The 21,659-nt window shown below is 41.9% G+C and overlaps 1 protein-coding gene across 1 annotated transcript; it reads right to left on the minus strand.

Moving 5' to 3' along the window:
• Nucleotides 1-14,011: 14,011 nt before the first annotated feature.
• On the minus strand, nucleotides 14,012-20,410 carry LOC136466833 (uncharacterized). Its single transcript, XM_066465342.1, has 5 exons — nucleotides 20,147-20,410; nucleotides 17,034-19,197; nucleotides 16,034-16,154; nucleotides 15,406-15,465; nucleotides 14,012-15,312 (listed from the first exon to the last, which is right to left on the minus strand). The coding sequence occupies exons 2-5, from the start codon at nucleotides 19,124-19,126 to the stop codon at nucleotides 14,311-14,313; spliced, it is 3,276 nt and encodes a 1,091-aa protein (XP_066321439.1). The 5' UTR covers nucleotides 19,127-19,197; nucleotides 20,147-20,410; the 3' UTR covers nucleotides 14,012-14,310.
• Between the last annotated feature and the right edge of the window lie 1,249 nt (nucleotides 20,411-21,659).

Raw genomic sequence — 21,659 nt, forward strand, 5'->3', positions numbered from 1 at the left:
CTTTCATTGGAGATGCTTTCCACGTGTACATGCTAAGATGGTTTAGGTATGTGTCACCTTCTTATTGCACAACATGGACATCTCTGGTTCTTGCACATTTTAGGTTCTTACTAGACCACATGTCATGTTCCTATTGTTCCACATGTTAGTTTTCTTTGGGCACACATGTTGTGTTGTGGTTGGATCACGTGTCACTTCTTCATTGGACCATGTGGCACATTTTTATTGGTCCACGCGGCCATTTCTTATTCAACCACATGTCATGGCACTGTCCATCCATGTTTTCCATTTTTATTAGGCCACGTGGCTTGATGACATCCTTCCACGTGTTGGATTTTTATTAGCCCACGTGTCGTGCTCTGGCTATTTCATGTGTCATGCACTGGTTCCACTAGGTGTCGCATTTTTATTTGATCACGTGGCCTGTTCTACTTCTACCATGTAGAGTACAATCAATTCATCATAGAAGTAATTTAAGATCATCACTACTGCACAGATTGACTATATAACAATTTAGCCTGGCAATCAAATAACCACAATTAACATTTCACACGTTAGCAGCGAACCACTGATAGAGTATCACAACATCAAACCATCACATGCATCCACACAATAGACCATAAATGTTTATCGCATCAAGCCACTGGAGTTGAAGACAGAGAGTAAATTACTAGGAGAGCTTAAGTACAAGACTAGCTCACTAACCCTATTGTACTCCTCCTGTTGCTATTGCTTGAATTCCTTAAGCTCCCTTTCAGCCTTTTCTGTCCTCACCTTTAGTTCATCCACTAGTTCGACAAGCTCAGATGTACTTTCCTATTCACCAGCAAGCTGCTCCTAAAGTGTCATCTTCGTTGATATCTCTGCTCTGATGGAGCTTCTCAGGATACCAGCATTCTTCAAAAAAAGGTTTTTGTTGCTTGCCTAGGAGGGGCGCTTGCCCTAGTAGAGGCAAAGAACCTTGGAAACAACATCAGCACTAGTCATTGGTTGCTGCCCATCAGCAACAGGTTCTACTTGCATAGCTTCCATAGCTTCCTACGAAATTCAATCAGTAAAACATTAGGTTATAGATAGTGGAAGAAGACTTTAACTAAAAACTCAGGAGATTAATTCATAACAAGTATTGCATAGGACTTCCTCAGATGATTGTTGATAGAGATTACATAAGCATAATGCATAGGTCTTTTGCAGCCTACTGCCGATAGAAATTACATAAGCCCAATGTATAGGTACCATATTGAATTGTGTAAAATTGCAACTACAAAATTAAATGATGTTGCCACATTAGGCTCCTGCTGTGTTTCCTTCTTTCATGGCAATGGGTTCAGTAGATTTTAAGGAAAGCAAATGATGGTACTTATAACTGCTGCTCTTGCAGCATCGCTTAGGCCCTTTTTCGTACTAGTATGGAAATACTTGAAGACTTCCACAACATTAACATCTTCATCAGGTCAACCATGTTGTTCAAGTCCTGGATCATCATGTTGTTCATCAAGTCCTTGATCGTGTTCTATGGCCTTCCTCTTGTTCTCCTTCTGTTCACATTGTACATGAGTTTCTGTTTATATATATACAAAGGCAAGACTAACAATAAAATACAACCATCACTTACAAATGTTTGCAGCTAGACAACATAGGAGCGAGATCCTATAGACTAGTGGCACTTCACTTTTGCATGGTTTCACTTGTTCGTCTTAGATGTTTCCTATAGCTTCATTTGTGTTAGACTGCAGCACAAGTAGACCATAGTAAGACTAGATAGGAAATCGATGGGTTCACATACACCTTGTTCTTAGCACTAGACCAAGTCTCAACAAGTTCACACCACTATGCATTGCTTATGCACGGGATAGGAGAGGTCATACGGATCTTATTAGCAGGGACGCCATTGAAATAGGTTTGCTTCAACCTATAGCATTCCTATTGTACCCCACACTACAATACATTCTAGCAAGCTTCTATGTTGGTGGGTGAGCCTTGTCAATGTCCAGCCTTTACTGCATGTAGTAGTGTGAATGAAAAGTAAATCTATTAAAGTTGCTCAAAGCAGAGTTGAATGTCAAGAAAGGATACCCATACATATAGTTAGCCTCTCCACAAAATTCCTATAATGGATGACACTGGAGGGCTTCTTGTAATGTTACCAATGTGTCAAAATTGGTATTTGATGCCTGACTACTACACCTGCCTCTGAGGCAAACTTGGCATCTTGCACTAGATCATGTGGCCTTCTGTTCCCCTCAGTAATAGAGATGGGCATCCTCAATCCTCCCATTGATTTGCTTATTTTGTCAAGCAAAATTCCATGAGTTCTAGGTGTTGGCTTCCTCGCACTTCTTGGAAATGGTACTATAAAGTTTTCATACATTTAGATTGTTAGAAAAGTAACATGGATATCAAATAGCTAGTGCGAATTGATTGATAGACATCTATAAGGTAATACCAACCTAGGCAACTTTCATTATTCTATGGGTGGGTGGAGATAGGAGTTTGCTCAGAGGGCTCCTCTTTGGCATGGCTATCATCATCTGGCCATGGACAGTCTCTCATAGGGCTACATAGCTTAGAGGGCTCCTCTTTAGCATGGCTATCATCATCTAGTTGTGGGCACTCTCTCGAAGGTGGTCGGGCACCATCCTAACAAATGTCTCTAGTCAATTCATGAAGTTTGAATTGATCCCTAGGTATAGGTGTCCATGGTGATGGATAATTTTGTTCACCTATTACTGATACCTCCACCCTTTTGCCAGCGGCAGGCCTCCGAGTACGAACTCCATGAGCAAACTCTCCTGGTCGTGTTAGGGAGCTGTCCCATCAAATGTCTCTAGTCAATTCATTATGTTTGAATTGATCCCTAGGTACAGGTGTCTATGGTGATGGAGAATTATGTTCACCTACTGCTAATACCTCCAACCTTTTACCAGCGGTAGCCCTCTGAGTATGAACTCCATGAGCAAACTCTCCTAGTTGTGTTGAATTCACTCGCTTGGAGTGCCTTCACCCAGGACTCATGGTAGCACTGCCTTTTGTCCTACTAGCAGAGACTCCTCTATGGCTCGTTCGACCTAGACATTGAAATTAGAGATACAAACTTAAGCAGCAAGCATGTACAAATTGCATTGCTATCCAAACAGTAAAGCATTGCATTGCTATGTACCCCCTTCAAACTAAATGCAAGATAGAACAAGTACCTCAATTGCTAGGGGTACTGGCTCATCTTCTAAATCTTAATCTATTTCATCTGTAACATCAAATCCCTCAACTATCTCCCCTGGTTTAGGGATATATTCTAAATCTTCACCGTGTCTACCCTTTGTGCTTTACTTTTTTGCCTTTGGAGACATAGGTTTTGGGCCCACACATATTCTTCATTCTTCCATCTTTCTAGATTACAAAGGCATTTATTAACTAAAGCTTCTATAAAATGTCAACACAACATTGCAAGAGTATGCAAATAAGCGCCTAACTAGTACGTAACTACAGTTTATACGGAAGTCATTAATCCAATAAAAGCACATGTAAGCTACACTCAACTATAGGAAATATGTAACCCCCATCGCTATCTACATATCCTTGGTTCAGCCTCTACAGTAGATCACACATCATAAAAGAAATTTGGGTACCTCTTCCTCCATGTCCGTGTTTAAACCTGATCTTGTCATCGTGGTTGTAGAGCTGGTGCGGCCGGCGTTAACACAAGGTTAACAAGTCTGGTTCCGGCTAGGGTTCAGATCTGGTCAATCATGGCAGGTGTTGAGGTAGGGGTTCCATATCTAGCTTGTACCATCATCGAGGCTAGGGTTTGAAAATGTATGAGAGAGGGTGTGTGTTGGTATATTCAACGCACACAGATAAATCCACAAGCGCACGGATGTCGCTATAGCTTTCACCCAAAAGTATTTCAAGTATCATATCCATAGGAAAACATGTGAGACTAACTACGATCTAACTTAACTAGGGGTAACAACAAGGTTAAGATAAATAGGAGCATAGAGAGGAAAACTAAGGTTCTCTAGTTCTAACTTGGGTAAGCTATGTCTTCTACTATTCAACTAAGACACCAGCAGAGGATGCTTTTTGTAGTAACCACGTCCTACTTGCCCTACAAACAGGAGGTAGACTATAGAGGATTCAATGAGGCTATAAGAGTCGCCCCCGCAAGCTACCACCGATCCAGAATGTAGGATGCATCCACAAGTAACCAGAGTCTAAGCACCACACTTACACTATAATTACTACTTTACTCTTGCCGGATAAAGAATAAAGCACTCAAAGAAGTTGTGAACCTAATGAATAATATAAATAAGAAGCTTACTTGAATTAGAAGTTGATTACCAGAGAAATCTCAGAGGCAAGCTTAGATAGGTACAAGCCATAGAGAGAGCACCGACAGGCCGACATCTCCTCCAAACTTTTCCCACACTCTCCATCTCACTATTATTTACAAGACTAGATCCTATGGAGGACTAATCTTCTCTTGATAGCTGACTCTGATCCTAAAGATATGAATTAGGGTATTAGGGATCTACTGAGGGAGAGGGATATGGGCTGATATATATATAGGCCGGATCATCAATCCTGAGCCCTTGGATCAAACCGACTTGAATAAACGACGAAGATTGGATCTCAATGGCGGTGGGAAACCGACTTTCGAAGCGGAGGCTGACTGGTGGGACCCATAGGTTGGCCGGCCTGCAAGTGGGGCCGGCTAGCCCCACATGGTAGCCCCTCGGGGTATGCTTAGGTGGAGAGCCTCCTAGAGTCTTCTAGAATCTTCCCACGCTATAGGATTACCTTCCACCCCCAACATGCCAAGCATGGTAGACATCATTTGAAGAATAACATAGGTAGCATGAAGACTTAGTGTGTCATGCCATAGGAGTGACATAAGTAGTAGAGCGTTGATGGGTAGTTACCGACAAAAATGAAGTGAGTCATTTATTATAGCAAGTCTATACAAATAAATAAAAGAGTGAATAAACATTCAATTCTCTTATGTAAAGAGTCAATCTCCTATGTTGGTATATGTGTGAAGCTACGTACATACTCTTGTGTGAAGCATCATGCTTCCTCCTTTGCACGATGTTCCCCTAGTGTGCACATATGGTACTGAATGGTAAGCTTTAGTGCCATCGCCAACAAACATTGGTTGTTGAATTGTAGAATTCTTGAGGACATTGCTAGTTTTTGCAGAGAGAGCAGTCATGTGACCCAATTTAAAGTTGACCTAGTTTTTACTAAGAAGTGCAGTGTTGATTAGTTGTTGTAATAGATGTGACTATCTGATTTATTTTGATAGCTTGTTGGAATGTCATTTATCCTACAATTTTTTTAATATTACTAGTTTTTCTCAGCTTTGCTTTTATCATGTGATTTTGTTTGATAGGGAGGAGTGGAAGATTCCCCATGTTTTATCAGTCATACTTCACTATTATGGGAGAACATCTGAAAGACCCAAATATTGCTTTTGAGAACAAGTTACTTATTCATATCTATTTTTGAAATGCTGGATACATACATGTTAATCTACAAGGTCTCAACAAAAAATGGAAGCTCAAAAAAAAACTTGGATGAGATGTCTTGGGATCTTGTGAAAGAGATGATCCATGAGGCGGATTATGAATGGAAGGTTTGCTTTGACTGTTACAATACTTGTGAGAAGTGCTCCCTTGATCTAATGGAGAAGGTGGAGAAGTTGCAAGGAGAGCTTCTTCAAAGGCCTCTGATATTGGAGAAGGGCCCACGTCATTTTGATTTCAAGAAGGAGAAGAAATGTGCACTGAAACATCAGAAGGAGGCATAGATGATAAAGAAAAAAATCTTAAGAAACATAAACAAGGCAAACAAAAGGTCAACAAAATCCAAGAGAGTGGAAGTGGGAAAAAGAGTGGAAGTGGAGGGAATAATAGAAAACGTGGGAAGAAGAGATACCGCAGATGAGGAAACCAGCGTCTTGAACTTGTGGAACTACTCTTGATTTTACCCTTTTGGTTTCTATAAAATCGTGTGTAATAAATCTGATTACTTTTGGTTTGTACTCATGACTCATGAGCCTAGTTTTGATTAAACTCATGGCTCAAGAGCCATGTTTTGATGTGAACTCATGTAACCTGCCTGGTACTACTACATATAGTGCTATCTTTGCTTAGTCTCGGTTTTGTTACCCATGTTTACTTAGTTTTAGCGCATGGTTCTATCTTGACCTTATGGTCTCTTGCTGGGATAAAACTTCTTGTGCTACACTAAGGTAAATGGATCATGGATGGCAATGCATCCTCTTTTGTATTCCAACATTTCTGTAATATCAGTGAATGTTTAGAACATGCATCAGTGGTAAGTTCCTCCCCTACCCAAATTCATTCTGGCTTTACTAGCTAATCTGGACACCATTGTTTGTAGAATTAAGTCCATTTTTGGTCACTTAACTCTTGCCTTTGTCTAATTTCAACTCTTAACTATAAAAACCGTTTAACTTTGGCACATCAGCTACTAAAACCGTTTAATTTTGACCTTAGAGCTATCTAAAAACCATTCAAAACCGCTTTGCTGGTCAAAATTCAACAATTTTGACAATTGAGGTGTCAAAGCTAGACAAAAGCAGAGTTGAGGAACCAAAATGGACTTAATCAAGAACTTTAGTTTTTTAGATACGTAAGAATATTTTATATATTTAGATTTACTTATCAATAAATATTTATATGTATTAAAAATTGATGGGTTATTAGCCGCCCCTGCAAATGGACCTATTTGTAGGGGTGGCCCTATATCCAGCCGCCCTTACAAATCTGATCTATAGGGGCGGCTGGATATAGAGCCGCCCCTACAAATAGACACTAAATAGTAAAAATTAAGTACTAAAATTTGAATTTGTTCAAATGACATCGGATGGAGAAATGACTAAATTAAAAGTTGTAGATCTCGAAAAGTTATAGAACTTTTTTGTTTCAAAAGGCTGTTGGAAATTCAATTTTAAAATTGTTGAAGAACGTTGATTTCTCTTTTTAATCTCTGGCTAAAACTTGTAACTAGTCTTTCTCCCTCATACTAACTTCAAATTTGATTATTTTTCCTTAAATTTTATAAAATTATGCTCTACCAATTTATTGTGTTGTTACGACTATTATTTTGGTCATTTTTTCATGTGACTTTGTTTTATCAATTCAAAATTTGATTTTAAAAAAATGGCAACTTGAATCAATATTTTGAAGGAGTAAATCATTTCAAATGAAAAAGTCATGAACAACAAAGTTGTAGAACTCATCAACATCTATAACTTTTATTTTGGTCATTTCTTCATCCGAGTAAATGATGGTAAAAGTGTTCACAAATTTACATATCTCTCATATAGTTTCAGAAACTATAAGAGAGATGTAAATTTGAGAATAATGTATACTACCACTTTATTGGATGAACAAATGACATAAATAAAAGTTGTAGATCTTGATGAGTTCTACAATTTTGTTATTGATGACTTTTCAGCTGAAATCATTTATTGGTTCAAAATGTTGTTTGAAGTAGTCATTTTTTAAAATTCAAATATTGAATTATTCAAACAAAGTCACATGAAAAGATAACCAAAATAAAAGTTGTAGATCTCAAAAAGTTATAGAAGTTTGTAGTTGACAACTTTTCCATTTGAGGTCATCTTGTCAAGAAAAACTACGTTTGAATTTCTTAAATTTTAAATTTGAATTTTTCAAACGACCTCGGATGGAGAAACAACCAAAATGAAAGTTATAGATCTCAAAAAGTTATAAAAGTTTATATTTGACAACTTTGTCATTGGAGATCATTTTGTTAAGGAAAACTATGTTTGAATTTCTTAAATTTGAAATTCAAATTTTGTAAACGATCTTAGATGGAGAAACTACCAAAATGAAAGTTGTACATCTTAAAAAGTTATACAACTTTTTGGTTGACAACTTTTTGATTTGAAATCATCTTGTCAAGGAAAACTATGTTTGAATTTCTCAAATTTAAAATTCAAATTTTGTAAATGATCTCTGATGGAGAAACTACCAAAATGAAAGTTGTAGATCTCAAAAAGTTATACAACTCTGTAGTTGATAACTTTTTCATTTGAATTCATTTAGGACCTCAAACAATCAATTTAAACTCGGTTTAGGATAATATGTGTGGAAAGAAAATCTATAATAGACACAAGTGGGTGTGAGATGCAGTGGTTAGAGCAATATCGCGCGAGGGGGAGGTCCTACAAATGGTCTGAAGTCACCCCTACAAATGATGGCTGTAGTAGTGGCTACTGTATTCCCCTCAAAAAAATGCGGCGGAAGCCTGATTTCATTTGTAAAGAAAATTAAAGGTTTATAAAGAGCTAATCTTCATAAGAAAAATCATAGGCAAGCAATTAAGCAATCCTCTTGCCTCTTACAACTCTAGGGGGTGGAGAATATGCTAATTTAGGGAGAATGTGGCAGTGGTACTTGAAATTTTCAAGAGCACACCATTTTGGATGGCTAAAAGTAGGGATGAAAATGGTACGGATATTTTCCGACCGTATTCGAAACCGAATCCGTTTAGAGGGGTTGAGATCTGTCCATTTCCGAGTCCGGATATCAAACATCCGATACCGTATCCATATCCAAATACTCAAATCGCATATTTATGATGTCGATATCCAATCGTATCCTATCCGACATAGTTGACACTATCCGTATTCGAATTCGAATCCAGACAAAAATATGAAAATAAATGTAATATCAGTGATATCCATCCGTATCCGATCCGTTTTCATCCCTAGCTAAAAGTATTGTTCGCTGATTTGTTGTGAGAGAAAAACAATGTTCGTTCGCTGAAATAGTACAGCTCATAAGACAAGCGAACAGGGCCTAAAGCATTTTCTTTAAAAGATTTAGAATGGTGAAAGGACATTTAGTGACCACCTTTTGGACCTTTTCCGTAAATTAATCTATTAAGCATGTTCTTCCCCAATCTCATCATAACCAACCAATGGCGCACCTCTCCTGCTTTTTATGTTAGGTCCACTCTTCCTCTTCATGGCAAAATTGGAAACATCTCGATGACTGTTTAATGATGTCTCTCCAAATGTATGGTTCGTTTGAGGTCGATTTCTGAGGAGGGCAGCCTTGCTGCAGGTGCAAAGGACCTGATTTCGTGAGGCAATGGCCTCAGATTAACGGAAGAGGGCATAGTTGGGTGCCACCTTCATTAATCTCGTGGCCAGGACCCATGGCCGAGCGTCCGCCTACATTAAAGGTTAATAGAGACAGCCAATGTAAGACATCCACCTCCGTTAATGGAGTATTAATTGAACCATCCCCCTCGGTTAATGCATTAACAGAGGCGGTGCTGCTATGGCTACCGCCTCCATTGAAGTAGTCTTCTTTGTTTATGGCTACCGCCTCCGTTGAAGTAGTCTTCTTTGTTTGAAAAATATGCTACCAATTACTTTGAGTTCTGCACTTGTACAAGCACTTTCCGAATGACCATGGCAAATGTAGGGTCTATTTTGTTTCACCGTGTGTGTGTGTAGGTCTAAACTATCTCCGCATTTCATTTTCGACCTTTGAGACTAGATGCATGAATTCAATATCCTAGATTTTGATTCCGCTATATTGACCAGGCACTGTAATTCACGAGACTTCACAGGCTAGAAATTTGTGGCTCCGCCCCCTTAACGCTGAAGCATGTGTTTGGTTCTAGGATCAGAAGGGATGGGTTGAACCCAACACAGTTTTTAGGGATGGGTTGGACCCATTTCTTGTTTGGCTAGGGAGTTGGGTTCGTCCTATGTATTTTAGGGTTGAAGCGCTAGGTCTAGATGGGTTGGACACCAAACACATGGGGCCCGCATGTCATCCTCTTACCCTTTCTTCCTCATTGTGTTCCTCCTTCCGTTTCAATGTGCTCACGCGGACGCCGCTCCCTGTGCCCGCGCTCGTGCCCACGCCCGATGGAGATGCGGCGGCCACCGCCGAGCGAGCTGTAGATGCGGCCATCGCCACCGAGCGAGCACCTCAAGTGGGTGCAGATACGGCAGCCACCGCCAAGCGATCTGCTCTCCCTCCATGCCCGAGCAACTCTCCCTCCACAGCCGCGGCACGATGAGCCTGTCCCCTCTCCCCTAGAACCGAGCGTGTTGTTGCCTCGTCACCACCGACACTGCTTGTCTGTGCTACTCCCTGTGTTCGCATTGCTCGTCCATGCCCATGAGGCCACAGGTGCGCTTCTCCACGCTCGTGAGGTTGTCGGCGCTGCTCCCTCACTGTCATGTGTGGCCACCCCACTGCCTATATGGACTCGAGGGAGAAGCGAGCGCTCGATGTGGGCCAACCCTGTCATTTTGCAGTGTCAGGACAACCCACATCTACGGGGAATATGCCCTCCTAGGTTTGACCCACATCCCAGGAACTCCCATCCAAACTCCTAGAAAACTGGTTCCAACCCACTCCGACCCAATTGGTACTTCCATTCAAACACATGCTGAAAAGATCAAGATGCCCAAGACGGGGATGAATTGGGCTAATCTAAAATTTCTCACAACAATTAAGTCCTACCGCTTAGCCCATTTCACCCCTAATGCCTAATAGTGTTCTCTATTTGGTCTACCGCACAAAAGTTTTGCACCCTAGGTTCTAATCCTACTCTAGCATGGCAGTTCTAAGAATGTAAAGATAAGAATTGAAATGCTTGAAAGTAAATGCTCAAAGCAAAGAGAGGGAGAGGAATGCGGCGATGTTTTGTCGAGAAATTAGAGAGTCGCCACTCCCCACTAGTCCTTGTTAGAGCGCCCACGCAATGATGTAGCTCCTCCTTAATCCGCATAAGGATCAAGTGCTCTCTACGGGCTGATTCTTCAACACACCATCGTGGTGAATCACCCACAACCGCTCATAAGATGACTTGGGTCATCCACAAGCTCTGCCAAATGATCACCAAGCTTCCAATCACCATCGAGCCGTCTAGGTGATGGCGATCACCAAGAGTAACGAGCACAAACTCTTACTTGACTATGACAAGCCTAATAAGAAAGGTGGATGCACACTTGCTACTCTCTATGCACCAATGAGGTCTTTAATCTTGGATTAACAAATCTCAACCACCTCACTAGGCTCTTGCTCTCCCTTGTACTTCAAAGTGTTTCCTCAGCTGAACAAATGGGCAAGAGAGATGAATTGGATGAGTTGGAGATGTATTTATACAACCCACCCCCAAACATACTTGTTGGGGTCCATGTTAGCATAATTCGTATGCATCGAACGCGCCAGTTAGAGTAACCGGATGTGTCCGGTCAGTGCCCAACGGCTACTGTGACGCCAGCTATTAGATAGAGCTGTTAGAGTGACCGGACTCAGTCAGGGTCTGTAGTCCGGTCAGAGAAAAGGCTCTCTGGACCACACTGTTATACAACCGGACTCGCTGACTTCCACGGTCCGGTCAACATCCTTCAGCGTCTGGTCCACCCTGAGCTTTTCGCCTAACCAGCTACAGTGGTACCAACACGTCCGGTCAGCGTCGTACGCCAGCGTCCGGTCAGTGCCCTATGCCAGCGCCTAGTCATCACCAAACCCTGTTGTGTAGCTAGATGAACTGACCGGACTCTACACCATAGCGTCCAGTCCAAGCCTCCACAGCGTCCGGTCCATCTTTCACACTTCAAATCACTTCTAATTCAAAATTCTTTGTGAATGAAGTTCACTCTAATTGATCCTTGGGCTGTCCCTGAGCTACCTATAGCTAAGTTTGACAAGTGTGCACCGCACCTAACATATTAGACTCACCTAGGTCAAGCTACTAGTTCATACCCCCTTAATAGTATGGCCAAAGGAAAAACAAAGTCTTAAACTACTCTAAGTGTCTCTCAATGTCAAACGACACTTAGAACTAGTTCGTCCTTAACCTTATCGTTCATCCTTTGAAAACAGAAACGATTTCCATTGATAGGGGCATAAAAACCATTGATTGCCCAAACAATCACCATTATCGTGACTTAACTCAAATTGCCTCTGTAAAACACACGTTAGTCACAATAATCTTATGTCGCCATTAATCACTGAAACCCACTAGGAGCCAAGATACTTTCACATGCGAAATGTTCAGGTTCAGAGATTGATTGGTTTTTCTCTTGATGCTCGTTAGATGCACCGTACATGGAGGAGTCCGCTTTTAGAATATTCTCATCCAACTAGTATAGTTCCAATGTTTATTGAAGTCGTTTGATTGGGGATAGTTTCAGTTGCAGATACGTTCCATAGGAGTAGGGAACTTCGTCAATGGAGATGTCCAAGAGTGTATTAGCGGCTACGTCTCTTCTTGCCATCATCTCTGCATTCATCCGTTGTTGGTGGCTGCCGCCAGGTGGTAGCAGAATATTTAGTCTTGTGAACAGACTCCTTTTAAAACATTTTTTTGTGTCTTTTTTTAGAATTACGCAGTACATGCCCATGACAGGCACGCACACTCACCCTTTCTCATCCAACTAGTATAGTTCCAATGTTTATTGAAGTCGTTTGAATGGGGATAGTTTCAGTGGCAGATACGTTCCATAGGAGTAGGGAACTTCATCAGTGGAGACGTCCAAGAAGTAGTTGGAAGGCGCTATGTATTAGTGGCTATGTCTCTTCTCGCCATCATCTCTGCATTCATCCGTTGTTGGTGGTTGTCGTCGGGTGGCGGCAGAATATTTAGTCTTGTGAACAAACTCCTTTTAAAATGTTTTTTGTGTGACTTTTTTTTAGAATTACACGGTACAACGCAGACGTCCACACTAGACACGCACACTTACCCTTATGAATACACGTACGCAAACACTACCCCTATGAGCACATCCAAAGGACTAAGCCGGCAGATCTCGCGATTCACAAAGTCATCATTGGCGCCTCGCTGTCGATATGGACGTCACCTACTACTAAAAGCATAGCACCGTTAAATCCTGGAATAAATCCAGAAAAATGCGAGCACCCGTGCCAAGTCGAGAACTTGAAGCCAGGTGGACAGGTTCCACCACAAGAAACCTAACCAACTGATCTATGATCAATTTGTTTTTTTTTTTACTCCTTTTAAAACGTTGTTCCAATCGTTGGTATCGAAATAAGTTACATTTCTAGACAAAAGAAAACGAATGAGTTGTGGCCCACAATAAGTTAAAAAGGCTAAGAATCAAAGCATTATCTATCACAGGAGTTTTCTCTTACCACATAGGCCATCCGTCCCTAAATATTGTCGCTATTATATTTGTATCGGTCAAAGTTTTTGACTGCAACAATGCAAAAATGGCTTCTGAAGGTAAAGCTAAAAAAATAAAATTGTTTTGGCCTAAAAGCCGAAGCCCAAAAAAATGGTTAATGGTTTTTTCTGGTTTTATCATTTGGAGAAGCTAAAAAAATTCTGTACTACAGAACCTCTCTTATAATGTCTAAAAACAGCAAAAGGCACTGCAGTTTGCCTACACAAAAAGAGATACCAATGACAATTGGGAAAAAAAAATAGATGAAAACTCCATCGTGCCTCCCTGCATACATGCTACAAATAGTTACCACGTGTCCAATCTCACAGATCCAACGGTGCGTCTATAAGAGTTCCTCGCAGACCCCGCATGCTCCGATTGTGGTCTCCCACGCCGCTGCTTTTCCAACACCGCCATGTGCCGTTGGATTTGTAAGAATGAACCCATGGCTACTATTTATAGCATGTATACAGAGAGGCACGGTGGATACAGTTTTCACCCAATTTTTTTCCCAGCAATTGACAATGCAAACAAAGGTCCATATTGGCGAGAAGTGCGCAACAGAAACTAGTTAGGCGATTGATTGAAAATGGAAAAAGTATGTATCTTGCGATTGATTGAAAATGGAAAAAGTATCTATCTTTTCCATGTACAAACAGCGCAAACGAGGGGCGCAGTAGTTGGAACCACAACCACCGCTGGCATCAAAAGCTAACTTGCACATATTCCGGCGGCTATGGTTCGATGCGCATACGGCGTATCAAAGTCCACCAAATGTCATGAAATGGATAAAAATGATTTAGAAACTTTTCGGTACATTATTATTGCTATTCTTGGCAGTGCCTAAGAACACTGGCTGAAAAACGATTGCTGTTCAAAAGTCAAAACGATTGCAAAAAGTCCTAACGGATAAACGGGTACATCCAGCAACTATCTAGTCTATCCAGATTACATCCTTTGTACGGGTGTACACCACTCATACTTACATGAACATCCAACCAAACAAAAAAGGAATGGGGAAAAAAAAAAACCACCCAACAACGGACGCTCGTCAGTTTGACCACAGCTACAGAAGAAAACCAGCTGAATCTTACAGTGTCCTACCTCGGCCCCCATGCCATACCACCCGCGTTGCTAGAGTCGTAGCCCTGGACGCCAGTACTGCCAGGCACTACACCATACTGGGGTTGCTGTACAATGTTAGTCACCTGTGCGGCAGCGGCAGCGGCAGCAACGCCCTGCGCCGGCCACCAAGCATTACTAGGCTGCTGCTGCCATGCCTGGCCAGGCTGCTGGGTCCGGAGGTAAGCATGGGGCAGCGAAGTGATGGGAACCTGAGGCTGCACTGCACTTGGGATGTGGTACTGCTGCTGGTAGGCGTTCATCTGCTGGACGGGAGGTGGAGGCAACGGCAGTTGCTGTGGGGCGTGAGGCAGTGGCAGCTGCTTAATCGTCTGGTGGGCGGCCTGGCTGGGGTTCCACTCCGGTATGTCATCGTCATCGTCATCCCAGGAACGGGGGGCTTGAACAGATGATCTTTTACCATACTTCTGAACCAGTTCCCTCATTTGCTCTGCTGGGCGAGCAGAGGGGGGCGCTACATGTGGCCGGGCCTTGTAGGCATGCGCGGTTACATTAGCAGCATGGTGTGACGAATTAACAAAATTAAATTCAGGGAGATCGTCCTCATCCCTAGCAACACCGGGTCCAAAGCCCGGAGGGACATCATCAGTTACATCTTCCTCTTCACGGCGGCGCTGGTTGGGAAACCCTGGTGGTGCACCATATGAGTTGAGAGGTAGGGAGGGCCTCGCGGCCGGATTCATAACCTGTGGTTTCCCTAGAATCGACTGCCTCTTGGAACCATCATGTCTGTGGTGGGAGCCGTGGGAGGTGGGTACCCTAGGGATGTTGGGCCTCCGCCATACCACGACTCCAATGAAGGATGATTCTGCCACAGCAAGGCTCTCCTGGTGCTCCTTTGGCAAGTACCGTGAGAGGATTTCCACGGTTTTCCCATGAGAAGGGCACAGGTACAGCTCTATTCCTTCTGCAGGCTCAGCTAATCCTACTCTCTCATCTGAAATATATGCGTCGATAGTCTGCACAACAAGAAGCAAATTTAGTATATCCAATCCTCTATATTCTAATAAGATTGCTCCAACAGTGGTGAGTGGCAAAAGGTAGAATGTAACCTGCAAGATATGTTGGCGGCCACTCTCCGATGAACCCTCCTTCCAACACAGCTCAGTTATCTATCAAAATAGTTACCAGGTAGTTAAATTGACGAAATAGATAACCAACAGCTAACCTAAGGCAGAGTGCCCACACATATTGTAAAACACAACACTTAAATTGACTCCAGGATGAACGATAATCTGAAATAACTATTCACATCTTCTAGGACTCCATGAATATTCTGGCTAACAAAGCCAAATGACATTACATAACATGATGTAGGCCCAGGTATTAAGGTCCTGGCAATTGCTTACAATTCCTACAGGATTCGAAAGTTCAAACAGGGTACACATTGTGCCATTTGCATATAGGTGCTAACACAAACCTGACATGCAATGATGTGGTTTTGTTTTTAGCACATGATTATGCCACTAAGCTAAGCTCAACCGTTGTGCAATCTCAAATATCAAATAAGCACTTGCCCTCCAAATCAGAATATATATAATTGTATATACTACTTTGCAGCATGGCAACAATATCCACGAGGTAATTAGACACAAAGATAAGATATTTTCACCAGACTCAACATATTAAACCTGTCACAAAGGGAATACATAAACAGACTACAGTAAGAAAAAGAATTACCATTATAGCACGGCTTCTAGATTTGGGAAGCTGCTCGACAAAATCTTGAAAAGCACTAAGTTTAACTCTTCCCTTAATCTCAATGAAACGACGCCAATCTTTTAATGATGGCTTTTCACCACTGAAAAGTTCAAATTTTAAGACATGTTAGCTGCTGTCCAAATAGAACATATACATTCAGCCATTTACACATTTCCATGCACTCAATAGTTTGCAGGCAATTAATAATATTCACACTGATAGTACAAAAATCATATACAAAGTAACAAATATTTAGCACAACAAAACAACACAACCTGCATTCATTTTTAACTTAAAACCAGTTTACATATCCATGGCATATAAAAACTACTACTAGGGTGAGCACAATGATAATAATTTATTAATTTAAAATATTTGCAATTGCACTTACTTTTCTTCAAAAGAGTTAGTAATACCAATATTGGGTGTATCAATTGGTTGGAAGAATGTGAAAACAGTATAACCCTCTACTAGAATTAGCACAGACTGGCATATCTACGAAGTTCACACAAGGCTATGTAGAAAAATAGCCCAAAGTAGAATGTCCAGGGGTACATAAACAAAAGAATGCAGCAAGTCAAAGCAAATAACATGTTAAAGAGTTATTGACATTATGAGCGACTCTTAGCTGCTGAAATGTAAAACTCCATTTCCGTTGGTTGCACTACAAAAATGTAGCTTAACTTCCATTTATAAAGTGGTGCATTTGCATAACTTTAAACAGAAGGACCATGACATGAGCATTTGTGTACAAGGTTTTTTTCCTAAATAAGAGATGTTACTCAAAAGTTCTATTCTAAACTTAATAATGACCTAATAGTGGCCTTAATAGGGCCACGAGAACGTCAAGATGAATAGCAGAACATCAATTTGATTTGAAAGTGCAGAAGATATGAAATGCAAAGGAGAATGGATTAGATCAACATTACGTACAAATGACAATAGTCATAAAAAACAAAACGCTCAGACGGACACATACCTTTTGAAAATAGCAACAACATTAGAGAGTGAAGACACTGTTAGTTGAATTGCACCTTCCCATATGCTCTCACGTATCATAGGGATACTGGCAGCCTGACTCTGATGAACAGAATCAGGATTAGAGACATTATCAATAGTTGTTTTCTTCGCTTCACCTTTGCCAGGGGAGGGGGAGGATTTGTTCAGCTCTCCATCACGTGGTTCAGTAAGATCCGAATTTGGAACCGCTGTATGTCCTGGTGACTCTAACTTGGGCTCGATGTTAACCTGTGCAGATGACTTATCAGATTCAGATTCAGTTTTCTCTAGTGCAGATGCATTATCTTCTGTCTCTGGAAGATCCTCAGGCCCCATGGTGGTGTCAGGATCCTCAGAGTCATTGACATCTTCTTGAGGAGTCCCAACTGAGAGATCAACAAAAGGTGGCTCGGAATCTAAGCCCTGCATGAATTCATCTAACGAAGGAATAGGTGGGAGATTTACGGTGTCCTTCATGTCATCCAAAATAAGTTCCTGCATGAGATCAGCTTTCTCATTATCGATATACTCTACATCACCTGGCATATCATTGTTGCATGTTCTGCCATCCTCATCTTGTGAAGTGCTATCAGATGCTTTGTCTTTTTCTTGAACATCTTCTTTACTATCTGTTCCATTAGACTTGGTCTGATCTTCAACAGCTTTTGAAGGAATATTAGTAAGATTACTCCCAAGTTCAACCTCCACTGAGAAACCATCTGGTTCTTCGACTTCAACTTGGAACTCTCCTTTGTGAGTTTTTCTAACCAAACGCCTAGGGTCAACCTCCCTATTCGGAAGGACAACCATCTGTGCAAACTCCTCAGCTTTAGCCAGCCGCCACTCTGAGAGTTCTTTGGAGGCAAGTTCTTCTGCAGTCATTGAACAAAGGCGTTCAGGCACAATATCTCCAGACAAGACCCTCTCTCTTAGCTCAGGGTTGCTTTTGTCTTTCAAATTAAACAAAAGAGATCTGCCCTTTTCCTTGTACTTCTTATTTACTCCACCAAACAATTTGAACAGCTCCTCTTCAATTCTAAACGCCAAACTTTCAGCCCTTTGATTAAATTTCTCCTTATCCATTGCTAACTCATTGGCAGACTTTATTCTTTTTGACTCAGACTCCACATCAGAAGTTCGCGGCCTTTTTAAATCATTAGGTTCTGCGTTAGGTTCAGAGATCCCAGCATCAAGATCAGAAACCCAACTAAGCCCATGACCTTGCAAAAGTTCATCTGCAACCATACACTGACCCAATAAGTCATCTTCTGAAGAAACTTGATTTGACTGTTGCTGCATGTCATCATTTATGCTCGTCATCATCTCTGGAGCTAAATCACTGCTTAACTTCTCATTTTCCTCACATCTACTGGGAGCTACAGTTGTGGCTATACCTGAATTGGCTACATCTTTTGATGGGATTGCCACTAAATCCTGTACCACATTTCCAGCTGCTGGTTTGAAATTATCTGTAGACCCATCAGAATGCACATTATTAGGAGACTGACTCTTATTCTGCTGATCCGAATCCAAACTCAGTGTAGCAACAAGTGACTCCCTGAACTTGGACCTCACAGATTCAAATTGCTGATGCTGGACCTTTGATGGTGGCTCCTTCTGTGCAGACCGCTTATTAGATGACTGGAACGATGGAGATTTCAGCATTTGAACCTTTGGAGAAGCAATTGTCTGTTGTGATTTCCTGCCTGCCATAGATGGTGAGGGTTGTGATCCAGCCATTGCTGGCAAAGATGTTTGAATATTTAGCACCTGCTGGGGTGGCCTCAATGATACCCTACTTAGCAAAGGTTGTGCCCCCAAAGGACGTGAAACTTCTGGCCTGGAAGCACCTAGTTGGACTGATTGCTGACTCATGGGGACAATATAATATGAGCTAACTGGTACTGAGGTTCCCATAGAGAACATCTGCTGTGAACTCCAATCACCAGGCAATGATGATGGATAAAACAAAGATGGATGCTCTGTTTGATTAGATTGGACATTTGAAGAAGGTAGCGGTTGTGATCCGATGTTGTTTGGCATGGGTGCCTGCCCTTGCTTTGAGAACTCCATTATGCCAGTAACGTCCCAAAATTCTTGGCACAAATAGCAGTGTTATTTACCTCAACTTCAAATGCAGATATCTGAAAATGAGTCAAATAAGTGGAGGCATGTTAGATTCATGAAACAAGGAGAGAGAGAGAGAGAGAGAGAGAGAGAGAGAGAGTAAACACTGAGTATCTGCATCACAACTGTCTGAAGTGCATAGGTCAAATTATTTAAGATTTTTAACTAGATCCTTGTCCAAACAGCCCCTAACTAGGAAATCGAAAGCACTCTCCTATGACAAAACGTGGCATATAGTGTGAACCGCAGAAGGCGATATAGTGGACCATTGCAATTACTAAAAGACGAACACGAGCAATGCAGTCTGTTTAATGGTAAAACCATTCCATGAAACCAAACGTCACTTAGAGAGCTAGTGTGCTAAGATGACAGCATGTACTACAAAAGCATCGTGCAGTACTTTCGACCTAAACTGAATAGAGGAAGGGTACTGGATGTTCTGATAGCTACCCATAGCTAGCGGAAAAGAAATGCGACTCTGGTTCGTTTCTTCTGATAACAAGGATCGATCTCTCCACAGCCAAACACAGTAAAAAAAATTGCATCTAGAACATCACCAGCATAGCAAACACGCTGAATCTACGCTCCCAGTCCACGAATGACCCAAAATATTCAATAAATAGCCGAAAACATCAACAAAGAGCATCTGCTCAACAACACGAGTCGAACCACCGCATGACTTGAGCGCCGCGCGCCAGGTTGCAAAACGGGTGTCCTCACATCCACTCTAGCACGGAACATAGACACGCGCTGAAGACGAATTTCACGAGACATGGGAGCCCAAGGCGAAATCTCCCCCTAAATCCCCCGAGCCCAATCCCGAACGCTCATCCAACGAAAAATTCCCCAGCTCCACGCATCCAACCGCGACACAGAGTATCACACGGAGGTATACACGCAACAGAACCTGCGAGCACCGATCGTGCGCAAACGGGATTTGTTTGGTAGGATAGGCATTCACCATACCTCGAGGGAAGCCGTGGGGTGGGCCGGTGGCGGCGAGCCCAGCGCTCGGCGGCACCAGCCGGTAAGCCCCGTGGCGGCGGCGGCGGCGGCGGCGGCGGCGCCGATGGGGACCTGTAGGTGGGCGATTTGGGGGTTTAGGGTTAGCGATGTGAGCAGGTGTCGTTGATTTATTTTTCCATTTGCTTGTGGGTGGATGAGACGGGCGAGCATGTCTGTCTATCCGCATCCTGCTGGCTGCTGCGCGCAAACAGGGTGCGCCGAGCGGCACGATCTCTGAAGCAGCCAGGCGGTTTATCCTTTTTTGGGGGCCTTATTACAGTATATGATATATGATAGCTGGGCCTTCACCGTTCGGCCTTTTGGGCTACATGCCTAAGTGGTGATTAAAGACTTCCATGCTACTCTTCTCCCATTTCTCATACATCCTTTTTCTTCCTCAAGTGTGCGTTTATATGCATTTATCGGTGTTTATTACCTTCGTCCGGTGACCATGTAGAAAAGAAAGGGTGAAGCCTAAAATCTCTGTTGAGTATACGAGAAGCACTGAATTTTGAATGTTGAGTATACGTGGCAAGAATCTCTTGTGTCATACGCCTTCCTAAAACTTGAATAATCTATTGATACCTAAATAGAAGACCTGTAACTTGGTGAAGCCATGCCATCACAAGTACATCACTTCTTGTCAAGCAAGTGTAGCTAAAGAACCGAAGCGTTTCCACGTTAGTAGCTTAGGAGACGCCCTCTGTTTCCAATCTTAGTGCATAAATTGAGGCCCCCCTTTGGTAGAGCTCCCACCAACTCCAGTTTCTCTGGCGCATGCACTATTCATGCATTGTTCACAAAAGCATTTTCTCTCTCTCCTCTCTTCTTCTCTTACAGTGCTGTTGGAGCTAACTTTTTTTTTGGCTCCACTGGCTCTGTGAGAAAAGAAGAGAAAAGAGAAAAAAGGAGCTCATGTGAACATTACGTAAACAGTGCGCACGTCAAAGAAACCGGAGCCAATGAGAGCTCTAATAAAAATTACTACAAAGCTTTTGTCGTCCGTTCAAAAGAAATGTTGTTTCTTCATGTAGTCATGTGCGTAGCAGCTAGCTGTGATAATAAGCTTCATGTGACAACCCAAGCAATGCTCACTTTCGTAGTGTAATATGTATATTTTTTCCTCGCGGTTTGCTTTCACGAGTATTTGGATGGTTTCCTCTTCTCTCTATATATATACATTTCTTTATCAATAGATACCGTTTGATTGGTAGGCGTTTTGTCAAGCTTTTCAAGTCATTGAAGATGAGTCATTGTCTCCCAAGTTTAAGATTTTAAGCTAAAAAGACAAGATTGTTCTAATGTAGGGCATTTTCCTCCACGTGAAGAGAAGAGTGATGCTCAAATAGTTGCTGAAAAATACGTTAGAGACTATCACTCCCAACTTCTTTACTCCATCCGTTCAAAATTATAAGTTGCTTTGACTTTTTTTATATGAACCAAAAAAGTTAAAGCAACTTATAATTTAGGATGG

Source organism: Miscanthus floridulus, chromosome 7 (assembly GCF_019320115.1).
Source record: "Miscanthus floridulus cultivar M001 chromosome 7, ASM1932011v1, whole genome shotgun sequence".
Lineage (NCBI taxonomy): Eukaryota > Viridiplantae > Streptophyta > Magnoliopsida > Poales > Poaceae > Miscanthus > Miscanthus floridulus.

Excerpts from the sequence above, each read along its gene's own strand:
- LOC136466833 (XM_066465342.1), bottom strand. The coding sequence starts at position 19,126 with ATGGAGTTCTCAAAGCAAGGGCAGGCACCCATGCCAAACAACATCGGA. Across the intron at positions 16,155-17,033 it reads GTTGTTGCTATTTTCAAAAG|TGGTGAAAAGCCATCATTAA; the intron begins GTATGTGTCCGT and ends TGAACTTTTCAG. Across the intron at positions 15,313-15,405 it reads GCCGCCAACATATCTTGCAG|ACTATCGACGCATATATTTC; the intron begins GTTACATTCTAC and ends CTTGTTGTGCAG.